This window comes from Manacus candei, unplaced genomic scaffold (assembly GCF_025592945.1).
Source record: "Manacus candei isolate 608988 ecotype Guabito, Panama unplaced genomic scaffold, ASM2559294v1 h1tg000129l, whole genome shotgun sequence".
Classification (NCBI taxonomy): domain Eukaryota; kingdom Metazoa; phylum Chordata; class Aves; order Passeriformes; family Pipridae; genus Manacus; species Manacus candei.
This window is the reverse complement of record NW_026138177.1, coordinates 948556-963007: the sequence shown is the minus strand read 5'-3', so window position 1 is coordinate 963007 and position 14452 is coordinate 948556. Positions and strand designations below refer to the sequence as shown.

The 14452-nt window shown below is 56.4% G+C and overlaps 1 protein-coding gene across 1 annotated transcript; it reads right to left on the bottom strand.

Moving 5' to 3' along the window:
• Positions 1-1466: 1466 nt before the first annotated feature.
• LOC127462520 (serine/threonine-protein kinase pim-1-like) lies at positions 1467-9824 on the bottom strand (the record flags this gene model as incomplete). Its single annotated transcript, XM_051771179.1, has 8 exons — positions 1467-4754; positions 5258-5369; positions 6193-7081; positions 7271-7424; positions 7692-7868; positions 8494-8860; positions 9066-9116; positions 9216-9824. Coding segments are annotated over 5 exons (1311 nt in total), but the record flags the coding sequence as incomplete, so codon positions are not given.
• Between the last annotated feature and the right edge of the window lie 4628 nt (positions 9825-14452).

Here is a 14452-nt window from a genome sequence, read left to right as displayed (position 1 = left end):
CCCCCCTTTTTTCAGACTAAGCTCCTGAAGGGATAGAGTGTCTTAGGAGCTTTATTTCATTTTACAGCTCAAGGCACTAGAACAGCTACAGCACTGAATCCTGATGCAAGCTGAAATACAAATGCCCTTCCAGCTTCAGGGCAACCCTTCACAGGTGTTATTTCCACACCCCAATCCCACCCCGTTCCTTTGGGGACCAGCCAAGGATCAGTCATTTCCCCAGCAGGAAGGGTTTGAGGACATTGGGGGTGATTTCCCACAAATGGCCACTCTCATTAACACAATCCACTTTTCCTGTTCCTTCAGTGGGGGTCACAGCTTTGGACACAGGCAGGATTGTCAGAGGTGGTGGGGGGTACTTGCACACTGACTGCTGGGTCTACTTTTTGGGGAACACAAGTGCTCACCCAGTGACCAGGAATCATTTCTGCCAGAATAGGGAAGGCAGAAATGGGGAATGGCTTCCTTGCCTTTTCAGGTAAAGGAGTGCACACCCAGCAATCCCTTGGAGGCAACACCTGGGTCACGTTTGAGACTAAAAGGAGATGTAAATTTTGCTCCCAAGTCAAGACCCAATTAACTATTGGCAGGAGAGCCAAAGCAGACTTAAGCATTTGGTTTCTTCTCAGACAACCTCTCAATTACCCAAGGGGCTCTGGCCTTTGGAATTCTGCAATAATGCATCCCTGACTTGACTTGTTGTACCACTTCTACAATCAAGTGGGCACCTCTGTCTGATGACATTCCCAAAGGTACCTCGAATCCAGGGATTCTTGGATTCAACAGGATTCCACTCACTTCCCCAGCCTGGTTGGTGTGACAAGGAACAGCCTCTGGCCACCCAGAGAAGGTATCCCCCAAGACCAGGAGATCTTTACACCCCCCTTGTCTGGGCAATTCAGTCACATCCATCTGCCAACATTCACCTGCAGCATTTCTGCATTTTCCATCACCTCTTCCCACTCCACTGGCAGGGTTTGGATTATTTCTCTTGCACACACCACACTGCTGACTCACTGCTTGTACAACTGGGGTCAGTTTTGGACCAAGAACCCACTTGTGCAAATGTTACAGTGCAGAAACAAATAGAAACACAAAACAAGGATCAGTGGAGAAAACAAAGCCAGAGACCAAATTGGGGAACACCAAATAACCCACCCAAAGAGCTGGAAGATCCACACGTCTTAGAGGGACAGGATTCCCCAAAAGAATGCCTTATTGTCCAGTGGGATCTTCCCCCATCCCAGACCAGTCCGGGGATCTGTGCTCTTCTCCAGGAAAGTCCTGGGGCCGGCGTGAAGATCCAGAGACCCCTCGGATCCACGGGAGATCAGGCAGAGGGGCCCATCTGGGGCCAGAAATGGTGCCCAAAAGCAGCAGAAAGCAATTCCTTAACCCCAGCTGGGAGGTGTTAAGAAGCAGGCATTCTTTAGGGCAGCGTGCTGGACACCTGCAGGAGAGTTCTAATCCAGCCTGCTCAGGGACACAGGCAGGGCTTGGGATTACACACACTGATTCCAGAGGCATTGGGTATTCCCCCTTACTGAACACATGTCCATTACTGTGCTTTACACAGTCACCCCCCTATTGCAAGTCCCTATTTGGTCATTTGGGCTCTTCTCTGGGGGTCTCTGGTGGGTTTTTTGGCATCTGGTGCCCCCAAAGCTCAGGTGTCTGCTTCTTGACCTCGGTTCTCAGCATCACTGGTTTTCCCCACAGAGACTGTCACGTTTGGTTTGATCTTCTCTGGGTCCCCAGAGCTCAGCTCACATCCTGTTTGCTTGAGTTCCAGCCCTGATCCAATTCTCCAGGACTTCTCTAACATTCTATTGTTCCTTATTTGGCCAGAGCAGAATCTTGGGAGCAATGTTCTACTTCTCCCAAACCAAGGCTCCCCCTGCCCCATCCACTGCCAAACAAGGCCAGACATCGACTGCCATGGCCTCGACCACTCTCCAGATACAGAAAGATAAAGATCAGATTTTGCTCACAATCAGACATATTTGGTTAAGGAACAGATACAAACAGGATTCACTAATGAGCCCAGACTAACAGATCTCCCTAATAAGCACACCTGTTTGGTTCAGGAGCAGATACACAGGTGGAGTCCCATCACACCACATTTGTACCAACAAATAGACCCAGTTTGAGCTCATGAGCAGATACATGGAGACACAGCCCATTAGGTTGGAAGGTTCATCTAGAGCTCAGCTTTGGCTCAGGGGCTGTTGTTCAGCCTCAGCACTTCAGGGACAGCCACACAGGGCTTTACATTACACACACAGGTTCCAGATTCATTACAGAGTCTTGCTTACTTAATACAGACACTTGTAGGCAACACTTGGATCACCTTTGGCACTAAAAAGACATGTAAATTTTCCTCCCACGTCAACAGTGCTTGAACTGTTGTCAGAAGAGCAAAACAAGAGTGAAGCATTTTGTTTCTGCAGTCAAGTGGGAACCTCTGTCTGATGACATTCCCAAAGGCATCCCAAATACAGGGAGGATTGCACTGAACAGCATTGCAGTCTCCTTCCCAACCTGCTTAGTGCAACAAGGAACAGCCTCTGGCCACCCAGAGAAGGTATCCCCCAAGAACAGGAGATCTTTACACCCCCCTTGTCTGGGCAATTCAGTCACATCCATCTGCCAACATTCACCTGCAGCATTTCTGCATTTTCCATCACCTCTTCCCACTCCACTGGCAGGGTTTGGATTATTTCTCTTGCACACACCACACTGCTGACTCACTGCTTGTACAACTGGGGTCAGTTTGGACCAAGAACCCACTTGGGCAAATGTTTCAATAATTTGCTTCACTCCAAGGAATACCCTCATGTTCCCCATCCACCAGGTCACAGGAGATTGGCTCAGGGACTATTATTTGCCCACTTGGGGTAACTGCCCAGCCTCCTGGAGCAAATTTTGCTCCTGAGGTTTCAAGGAGTTGACAAGCCTTAGCACTAGACTCATTTTCTTCTCCTGGGAGAAGGATCTCTGTCAGGATCTCTGACCTGGGGGTGGGGAGTTCCTGTGCATCCAGGGAATTGTTTTCCACGCCGGACAAAGCTGCCCCCACTGGGAAACAATTCCCAACCAGGACTTTCCAAGGGGCTGTCTCCTAAGCCAGCTCTGCCCGAATACACCTCTCCTCTAGTCTGGAAGCAATCCCGCTCTGGGCTTCCTTTGCTGGGGCTGGGGCAGTTGACAGGTTGCTTCTTTCCTTCCTGGCCCAGCCTCCCTTGTCCTTGGAGAATTCCAAAGCCCACGGAGGCTCCTGGGCTCTGGACTACTTGCACTTTGGGGTTGGGATACCCCCTATCCACTCAGCCCAAGGAAATTCCACAGGGCCACACTCTGACCCCAACGTTGCTGCTCAGCATCAGTGGCTATCAAAAGATCATCCACACACTGCAATAAGGCTCCAAGAGGGTGGGTTTGGACTTCCCCATTCCTCCAGTCCCTTTGCCAATTCAGTTCCAAATATTGGGGGGCTATTTTTAAACCCCTGCAAGAGGACCACCAAAGTCAGATGGGTTTTCCTCCCCGTCTTTGCATTTTCCCATTGGAAAGCAAAAAGCTCTTGACTTTCCCAACTCAAAGGGAGACAGAAAAAGGCAGCTTTCAAACCTAATCCTGTGAAACATAATAAACTCTCATTTAGGGGAGTTAGCAAAGTGTAAGGATTCCCTACAACTGCTTGTATATCTTCTACTCTATTCTTTATAGCTCTGAGGTCTTGGACTAACTGGCATAGCCTTCCATTTGCCTGCTTGACTGGCAAAACTGGAGCATTCCATTTAGATTCACGTTCTTTTCACAAGCAAAATTTCACCAATTGTTCTACAAAGGGTGAGAATCCCTTACAACTGTCTATTTGCAAAGGACATTGCTTTGGCCCCACCAACCCCACTCCAGGTTTCACTGGAATTCTCGCGGGTTCTGCTCTCTTGGATCATGGAGGCACCTCTCCAGCCCATCCTGTTGGAACCACTGCATCCCCAAGTGATGGGGGCAGATGGATTACTTCTGCTTTTGGAGACTCTCAGGCAAAACCAGAAACTTCCACAGAATTAGGCTCTGCAATAATAACCTATAATGGACCATTTTTAAATTGGATTGTGGCATTTCATTTTGCCAAGAGATCTCTCCCAAGCAGAGGCTTTGGGGAATTGGGGAAATACAAAAACTGGGGAGCCAACCACTGCTTTCCCAATTTAAAAGCCACAGCACTAAAAATGGCCCAGTTTCCCAATTCCCTGGCACACCAGACAATTGTTCCAGAATTGTCCCTTGAGTTTCATTTTCCCGGATTTAACACAGAGGAACAAGTTCCCACAGCCACAAACAATTGTGCTTAGCTTGGCTGGAACCAGATGTTCTGATGGGGAAGAATCCTCTGGTGCCCCCTCAGTCGTCTTCAGTGATGCCACGAGAGGGTTGGGAGGGTTCTGAAGTTTCAGTTGCGGACAATCCCATTTCCAGTGTCCATCTTTCTTACAGGATGCACAGGGACTGAGCCCAAGTCTCCTGGGGGGGATGTTTGAAGCAGGCTGCCCACGCTCTCGTCTTCTTCCTCTCCCCAGGGGCACCATTTCCTCAGGGATTTCTTCCAGAACTGCAACTCCAACCTCCAACAATGTCCCCAAATTAGACTGATCTTGTCCCTCAGCTTGATTTTCCTTCCCGGGCTCACACCAAGGGCTCTGAGGGCGCTGCATTCACACCACAATCTTTCTGCCATTTCACAGGTTCTGCAAAGCGAAAAACACATCACCAGACATAACCTCCTTCCACTGCTGTTCCCCTTCTAAAACAGCATCAGCTGGAACAATGGATTCTAATTCAGTGTTCCAGAACAGCCACCCACTGATTCCAACACTCCATTAAATTCTCCCTGGGAGCTGTTCCTCCGGGGGGGCCACCAATCTTCGTCCAATATTGCAAAAGGCAACCAAGGGGGGACTTCTTCACAATTCCCCCTTCACATTGCCCACTTCCCAGCTCTAAACAGTAGACCCCAAATGTTACAGTACAGAAACAAATACAAGTACAGAACAACAGTGATCGATCAAACAAAGCCAGAGACCAAATTCCAGAGTACCAAAGAACCCACCCAAAGCGCTGGAAGATCCACAGGTCTCAGGTGAGCAGGATTCCCAAAATACCAAAGAACCCCCAGTGCGCTGAAAGATCCACACGTTTGACATGGGCAGGATTCCCCAAAAGAATGCCTTGTTATCCAGTGGGATCTCACCTGTGTCCCAGACTGGGCTGGGGATCTGTGCTCTTCTGCAGCAAAGTCCTGGGGCTGGCGTGAAGATCCAGAGATCCCTCGGATCCGCGGGAGATCAGGCAGAGGGTCCTGTCTGGGGGCCAGAAATGATACTGAAAAGCAGCAGAAACAAACTTCTTCACCCCAATTTGGAGATGGTAAAAAGAGCATTCTTCTTTATTCAGCATGCTGGGTGTTCAGAGGAGAGCTCCTCTAATCCACTGTGCCAAAGGACAGACAGGGCTTTTTATTACACACACTGTTTACATGTGCAGTCAATAGTCTGGCTTACTTAATACATATTCAGTACTTTGCTTTACATAGCCACACCCCGATTGGAAGTCCTTTTCTGGGCCTTCCGGGCCTTCTCTCTCATCCTGACCTCAGTTCTTGAGCAGCACAGCACCACTGTGTTTCACCACCAAAAATAAAGTTTGTTCTTTATTTTATCTGGGTACCCAGAGCTTAGTTTACATCCTGCTTGTTTGGGACATCCCTTATCTAATTCTCTAGGACTTCTCCAGGATTACATTGTTCCTCATTTGGGCACTCCAGGGGACTGTGAGTAGAGTTTCTATTTCTTCTCTCAGGGGTTTGATGGAGACCATGAGGAGCTGGGAACTCATTGCAGGGACAGGAGGGAGCAGTTGGGAAGTACTAGGCAGGTGGGGGAGAGAACTGTTCAGAGAACAGCTGAGATACAGCTCGAGCAAGCTGGAAACTAAACTGTCATTTGGGGTCATCCCAGATCGATTGGATTTCAGAAATTACTCAACACAGGTGCCACCTCGTCCAGCCAAGCCCAGGAGATCAACCTCCTCAGCAGCTGCAAGAGCGGGATGTTCATGTGCCTGCTGCCATCTCCCCAAAGCCATTATCCCACTCCTGCTGACAAGATGGGCAAGATGAGCATCTACCTCACAAGATCTGCTGCCACAAGAAGAGCGTGTCCCAAAGGATGTCCTCAGCCTTCTCAGAGGGGACGTCAGATCCTCTCCAGGGATGGGCCCAGCCCTTCCCAGTCCGCACTGGGCACCAGCTCCAACTCTTCCCTGGAAAACAAACAACAAATTCATGACAAGAGATTACAAACCAAAAGTGGAAACAAGAAAAAAGGTAAAATGTTAACCTTCTGTCAGGGTTCTGAGGAAGGCCCAAGCCCTCCAGGCCAAAGAAAAACCCCACCTCCTCCAGCTCAGGAAAACCCAGGCCTTCTCCCTGCCCTGCTGCACTGGCCCAAAGAAAGGCTCCTAAGCCAAGGCAGCCCAAGCCTTTCCTGGCCTGCAGCCCAAAGCAGCTGGTGTTCTGCAGCCCCACCTTTGCTCCCCCCACGGGGTTTGTTTTTGGCAGGCTGGCTGCCCCTGCCCCAGCCCCGCCCAGCAAAGGGGCAGTGGCAGAGGCTGGGGGCAGAGCCGGGCTCCCATTTCACACCCAGCCCAGAGCACCCGCCCGCCCTCCTGCCAAGAAGCAGCTTGGCAGCCGGCTGAAGAATTCATCGGGTTCCCCAGCAGCAAAGGGGGACCCTTCGGTGCCCAGCCAGGCTGAGCAATGCCCGCGGCCGGGAGCACCCCCGGGTGTGGACTCATCTGCAAACGGCCTGTGGAGCACGGCTTGGAGGAAGGGGCCACAATCAAAGTCCATCATCTTCAGCTCGCCGGCGTCCAGGTCAACTGAGAGCTTGTCATCCCTGACGTCGTCCTCGATGTCTCCAGCAGCAGCCCCACCCGGCACAGCTTCTCCAGAGGCCCCTTCTCCTTCCCTGGGGGCCAGACCAGGCTGTCAGCGTTCTGCCGAGGGCCCAGCTGTCTGTGAAGCGGGACCAGCAAAACCAGGTTGGATGGTGGCCACCAGCACTTGGGAGACCGGCTCTGCAGCCCAGCTCCAGCACAAAGAGGGGCGTGTTCCCGTGGGATGACCCCCCCTCAGTGCTACAGGCTGACAAAAAAGTCTGGTTTTCTTGGCTTCTTCTTGCCAAGGGATGTGTGGAGGTGTTACTTGCCAGGGCCCTGGATCAAAGTGAGCACGTGGATCTCTCCCGTCTTCTAGGGCAGGGGAATGCCCTGCACCCAAGGATGGCACAAAAGGTCTTCCAATGCTGGCCTGTCCGAGGGGCGGATGGACAAACACCACCTGATAAGGTCCTGGCACCCTGGGGGGAAAATGGCCGGTCAGTTGGAGAAGGATCCTGTCCCCTCTGTCCCACTGTCCACGTGCCCGGGCTGTGCTGGCTGTGCTCAGAGCTGTGCCCAAACTTCTCCATCGATTCTCCCTTTGGAGGAGAGCAGGATGGCAGGACACAGGCCACCTCCTCCAGCCACCCATGGGACACAAACAGCTTCAAGAGCGGCGTCCTCGTGAGCCCGCTGCCCTCTCCCAACACCGTTATTCCCCCCGTGCCACAAAGATTGGTATCCACCTGGAGAGACCCGTGCTGGGAACGGGAGCTGGTCCCAGATGGTGTCGGTGCCTTTGCAGAAAGGGTGCTTCCCGCAGACCATCTGGTAGAGCAGGATGCCCAGGGACCAGATGGTCGCCTCCTCGCCGTGGTAGCGTTTGAGGTAGATCCACTCTGGCGGGCTGTAGGACAGTGTTCCTACGGAATACAGACGCAGCTCATCAGGTGGATGCTGCCTGCTCCCAGAGCCTCACCCCAGCATCCCTGGCAATGTGGGGCCTGCCCCAGTGGCACACGCTGTGACCCACTGCCTTCTCGCTGGCCCCTGACTCTTGCTTACAAACTCTGGGTTGGAGAAGAAGCCGCTGGTGTCCAAGAGGGCAGCGGAAGCCCTGGCAAGGCCCAACCATTACATGCAAGGGAAAAACCCACCCAGAGGTGGGGAAAAGCCATGCCTTCCCCCGCCCCAACAATTCATCATAAGCCAAGGCAAAGAAGGCGAGCGGAGCAGCCCAAGCCCTTCCTCGCCTGCACACCAAGCCAGCTGGTGCACAGTTCTGACCCCCTTCTCTGCTACCCTTGCAGGGGTTTTGGTCAGGCTGGCTCCCCCCTGCCCCAGACCCAGCCCGGGACGGGGTGGCTGGCACAGGCTGTCGGCAAGGCCGGGGCCTGTCTCACAGTAACCCCCCAGCCCCATCCAAAAGCAACTTGGCTGAAGAACTAATCCTGTTCCCCCTCAGCCAAAGGGGCAATCTCCGGTGCCACACCCGGGCATGGCCACGCGATGCCCGGCACCAGGAGCATCCCCCGGCTGTGGGCTCACCTGCAAACTGGGTGTAGGCCGTGTCCTGGAGGAAGGTGCCACATCCAAAGTCAAGGAGCTTGGCCTCGCCGGTGGCCAGGTGGAGGAGGATGTTGTGGGGCTTGATGTCCCGGTGCAGGACGCCGCAGCTGGTGCAGTGCCGCACGGCCTGCAGCACCTGGCGGAACAGCCCCCACGCCATCTCCTCCGGCAGGAACCCCCACGCCGTCAGTAAGCCAGAGAGGTCCTGAGACGGCTCCGGACGCTCCATCACCAACAGGAAACCGTTGGGGAGCTCGAACCACTCCAGCAGCTGGATGACACCAGGGAAGCCATTGCACACCTTGTCCAGCAGCACGATCTCCAGGGGGGCCCGGGTGCCGTCGGGCTGCGGGGGGACCACGGGGTCGTCAGTGGGGCTGATGCCGTGCCTGTCTGCCTGCTACCCCTCGGCCAGCCCTGGATGCTCCCCGTCCCCCACCGAGCCCACGCCCGCTCTCCCTCCAGGTGTCCGGGCGGCTTCCACCCTCCCGGGCCTCGGCTCGTCCCCGCCCGGCCCGCCCCGCTTTCTCCCGCTGGCCCCGCTCGCTCACCAGCTCGCCCCAGCGCCGGATGCCATCCCGGGACACGGCTTTGATGGCCACCTGCAAGCCAAGGGGAAGGGCGGGTTGAGCTCGCCGCCCGTCCCGCTCTCCTCCTCCTCCTCCTCCTCCTCCTCCTCCTCCTCCTCCTCCTGCACTCACCGGGGCTCCGTCCGCCAGGCGGGTCCCCGCGTAGACGCGGCCGAAGCCGCCGCTGCCCAGCAGCGAATGCAGCCGGTAGCGCTCGTGCAGCGGCTCCTTGGCCTTCCGTGCGGGCGAGACGTGGCCGTCAGCGTTCGGGCCGGGGCCCGGCACGGCCCCCGAGCGCCCCTCGAGCGGCCCGGGCCGGGCTTCCCCAGCCGCAGCGGGCAGCGGCGGCTCGCTGCCGGCGGCCGGGCTGGCGAGCGGCGGAGCTCTGGCCGGGGAAGCCGCCGAGGAGGCGGCAGCGCCCGCGGCGCCCGCGGCCCCCGCCGGCCCCGGCAGGCGCCGGGCTCGAGCCAGGCGGAGCCAAGGGGCGGCGAGGCCGAGCCCGTCCCACAGCCAGCCCCACAGGAGCGCCCAGCAGCGCCACAGCCGGCGCGCCGGGAGCCGGGCGAGGGCGAGACCGCGCCGGGCCGCCCAGGGCCGGGGACGGGGCGGCCCCGCCCGGCAGAGGGGAACGGCCGGGGCCATGGCCCGGGCCGGCAAGGGGAGGGGGGACCGGGAACGGGACAGGGACAGCGGGACGGGGACACCGGGAATGGGACAGGGACACCGGCAATGGGACAGGGACACCGGGAATGGGACACCGGCACAGGGACACCGGGAATGGGACAGGGACACCGGGAATGGGACAGGGACACCGGGAATGGGACAGGGACACCGGCACAGGGACACTGGGAATGGGACAGGGACACCGGCACAGGGACACCGGGAATGGGACAGGGACAGCGGGAATGGGACAGGGACACCGGGAATGGGACAGGGACACCGGCACAGGGACACCGGCACAGGGACACCGGGAATGGGACAGGGACACCGGGAATGGGACAGGGACACCGGCACAGGGACACCAGCACAGGGACACCGGGAATGGGACAGGGACACCGGCACAGGGACAGTGGGACACCGGCACAGGGACACCGGGAGAGGGAGAGGAGGAGGAAGAGCTCCAGCAAGGAGAGCACGAACAAGAGTCAGAGCGAGAGCGCGTCGCTACAGTCGCTGCTGCTGCCGCTGCTGCTGCCGAAGCGCAGGGGCCGTTGGTCCCTCGGTCCGTTTGTCCGTTCCCCGTTGGCCCCCGCCAGCCCCGGGGGCAGCCCCGGCCGCTCCGCTCCCAACCAGCCCCGGCCGCAGTCCCGGAGCTCCCCTTCCTCCCGCCCCCACGCCAAGACCACGGCCTTTTGGAGCTGCTTCACTTCACTTCAACTTCTTGGCTGCCAAGTTTGCAACTTCCCGCCGCTGCTCCCACCCCAGCCCCCCCGCTCGGCCCGCGCTGCTGTCGCTTCCTCCCAGGCCAGCCGGGCTCTGCACTTGCCCCTCAACTTTGCCAAGGGCTTTGCTCAGGGAGGAGCCCCGGCACGTCCGGCCAGCGCCAGGCAGAGCCAGCCCCGGGGCAGGGCAGAGCAGGAGGATGGGCAGGGGAAATGCAGCCCTTTGGGCTCAGCGCTGCTCCCCGACCACACCAGGGCTGGGCCTGTTTTCCTGCCCGCTTCCAGGGAAAATCGGCGGCTGCAGAGAGGATTAAGCAGAAGAGAATTAGAAGACTCTTCTTGCTGCCCTTTGGATGCCAGTCCCTCCTAATAAATGCAGGCTTAATTTGGAATGGACACGATGTAGCAGCTTTTTCAGCACCCAGTATTTAACAGCTGCCTTTCAGGGGACAATGGGAAAAGGGGGGGAGAACGGGAGAAAAGGGTGTCTGGGACCTCCAAAGTGAGCGAGGAGGGGGCTGAGACTGTGAAAGCGAGCAGGGCAGGGGGAAGAAACACCCCCAAACCGAGCTGGGGGGGAGCTGGGGACGGTGGGGATGATGGGAAAGGGGTGGGAGAGGGGAGAAAAGGGGTGTTGGACAGTGGGCAGGGGGACAGAGGGCAGGGGGTTCCCACATGGGTCTCCCCTGCCCCACATCACTTGAGCCCTGGAGCGGTTCCCTGGGGCTCTGGGAGGGGGCAGGTCCGCACTGGGAATGTCCACTGCTTCTGTAACCCTTTGTGTGCTTGCTCTGGTCACGACTGTCCACAGGTGCCCAACCCCCCTGTCCATCCCTGGGGGGCTGATGGGGGGACTCCCCCACCCAGTAACTGGTGCTGCAGCAGCTGTGGGGCAGAGGGGGGTGGGAAAGGGGGGTCCGGGGTGGCCCCCTGAGCTCCCAACCTGCTGGGGGGGCTGAGGGCTGCTGGGGGGCACCCCCTGACCTGTGTCCCTGCACACCCAGGGCTGTTCCAGGTCCTGGGAAAAGCCAAGTGAACAGCCCCGACCGGGAGAGGTTCCTGCCCGGGTACATCTACAACTGGGAGCAGCTCAGGCACTTCAGCAAAGATTTGGGCACCTGGGGGGGACACCCCGTGTGGGGAGACCCAGGCCAGGCACTGGAACGGCCAAGGGGAGTTCCTGGAGAACAGACAGGATCAGGGGACATGAACTGCTGCCACAACTACGAGAATGTGGCCCCGTTTGCCCGGCCTGGGAACCCCCATTTCTGGGGTAATCTCCCCCACATCCCACCAGAAACTCCAAATCCTCCCAAATATTCCCCTGAATCCCCAAATGCCCCCAAATGCCAGTAAAATGGTGGGGCTTTAGATGTCTTTGTTGAATCTCTTTGTTTTAAATTCAATGAATCAGCTCTTCCCACTGAATTTCCCAGGTCAGTTTGTGACCCCATGGATGTTTCTCCCACTGTGTTCACCCAGGTGCCTGTGGGGAACCAGGAGGATGTGGAGACCACCAGCCAGGTGTCTTCCCAATGTGGGAAGACATCACTCCTCCAGTGGGTGATGGAGTTGGAGCAGCAGACAAAGCTCTTCCCACAGTCGAGGCACCTTTAGGGCTTCCCTTACTGGTGGGTCCGTTGGTGTGAGGTCAAGGCAGAGCTCTGGCTGAAGCTCTTCCCACACTCCCCACACTTGCAGGGCCTCTCCCCACTGTGGATGCGCCGGTGGGTGACGAGGTGGGAGCTGCGGGTGAAGCTCTTCCCACAGTGGGTGCAGAGGAAGGGCCTCTCCCCTGTGTGCATCCGCTGATGCTTGAGGAGATTCCCGCTGGTCTGAAACCTCTTCCCGCATTCCAAGCACTTGTAGGGCCGTTCCCCGGTGTGGATGTGCTGGTGGCAGATCAGGTGGGAGCTCTGGCTGAAGCTCTTCCAACAGTCCAAGCACTTGAAGGGGTTTTTCCTAGTGTGAGACTGCTCATGGACATCCAGGTCAGGGCTCTGGCTCTGGCTCTGGCTCTGGCTCAAGCTCTCGTCACCTTCCCGGCACAGGCTGGCTCTTTCCTCCTCAGAGCACCCTGGGCTGGCTTTGGAGACCCTCCTCCTGGGGTACCTTCGTGGCTTTTCCTCCCCGCTGCCTTCCTGCGCCGTGGAGCCCTTCAAAACAGCCTCTCCCACCAGGCTCTGCCGGGGGGATTTGTCCTCCGGGCTCTCCGTCCTCAGCTCGGGGCCTGGGGCAGGAGGGAAGAAGGACAGGGAGGGGATTTGCCTCCGGCCCAGAGGGAAGGCCAAGGACATCCCCCCAACTCCGGCCCCGGCAGGACGGCGGCGGCAGCGGGGTTGTCCTGCAGCCGGGGGCGATGCTCAGCTGGGAGATACAGGACAAGACAGGGTGTTGGCCCTTCAATTTCTTTATGTGCCTGACTGTGCTGTACCATTCCTAGGCAAGAGATGTATTTAGTGAGTTAAATGACATTTGAAAAAGGGAAAATCCAAGTTTGTGGGTGCAGCTGCTCTGTCATTCCTGGGTTTTGGTGTCATTGTGTCACTCAGGGATCCTGAGGAGGGTGAAGCCCTTCCGTGCAGGACATGGAGATGGTCCCTGGCCTGTCCAAATGCATTAAATGCTGCTGCTGAAGGAGCCCCCCCGGTGATTTTATCTGCATTAAACCATTTATCTGCATTAAGCTAGCTCACAAAAGGAGGAACCAACCTGGAATCGGCCAGTGAAAGAGGAACCAAACAGGACTTAGCCCACGAAACCGCAGCCAATGGACTAATGGCATGACACTGGGGGAGGTGACTGGAAAAGGGTATAAGAAGTGTTGTTTGCTGTTCCCTTTTGCAGACCACGGCAGGAACAAGGGGTTTCCTCCGGTCGCTCAGCTGGCCGTTTTTGCTTATTTGTGGCTTTAATAAATTCGTTATTCCTTGCAACCTAAATTTATCACCTCGTATTCATCTCAATTTGGTGCCGTGACTCGGATAAAGACCCCTGAGTGGTGAAACCACTCTCTGGGGAGGGCACCCCGTCCCAATTAGGACGGTCCTGGAGAGATTTTACTACTCAGAATCTTTATTCCGACCAAATTTATTAGAGGCCAACAAGCAAAAAGAAACTCTGCAGACCCCTATAATCTCTGTATACGGGTCCGGACGACGCTTGGCTCAGGGGGAGGCCGAGGCAGGTAATATTGCTCAGCACGGGGCTGAGCGAGGTCACTTGGCTTCCAGGGAGAGAAGCCAGGTGAAGAACTGAGCCAGGAGAGGCAGCTGTGCTTTGGTCGTCCGGTCAGGGGAGGTCCGTCCCAGCACCCCGGGTGGTGCTGCTTAGGACGAAGACTCATCCAGGGAGAGGTGAGTGTTGCGGACCCCTTGGCGGTTGGGAGGGGTCCTGGGCTGTGCCTGAGTGAGGCGTCCTCTGAGGACAAAGCGAGTGCAGACCCCCAAGTGGTGTGGTTCTTGTAGCCCACGAGGGAGCAGACCACGAACGAGGGGAAGTGATTGTGATTTGAGAGCATGTGTGAGAGCAAGAAGGCACCCCAGAAGATGGGCCAGGGGAAGAGCAAGGCTGCTTCGCCCATGGGAGGCTGTAAAGTAGAGCAGCCAGGTGTCCCTCATGGTGGAGGGAGACTCGTGAGCTTTGATGTCCCCAGGAGAGGGAAAGGCTCAGGAGCAATGCTAGGAACTCGAAGAAGAACCCCCTGGGAGAAAAGGAGCTTACAGTAGGTGGCTACAACTCCCAGGGAGAAAGAAGCTTATGGTGTGGAAAGTATTACAGAAACATGGTTGATAGAAAGAGGACATGAGAGAGATGCCATAGCTCTGGTCCCACGGTAAAAAGAAAGATATTAGAAGGTCACTGTATCTGAGAAACTGGGTACGTGACAGAAGAATAGGATAAAGGGAAAGTAGAGTAAACAGCAAACAAGTAACCATAAGAAGGTGAAAGAAACAGCATTTGCACAAATATAACTTAGGTAATTAT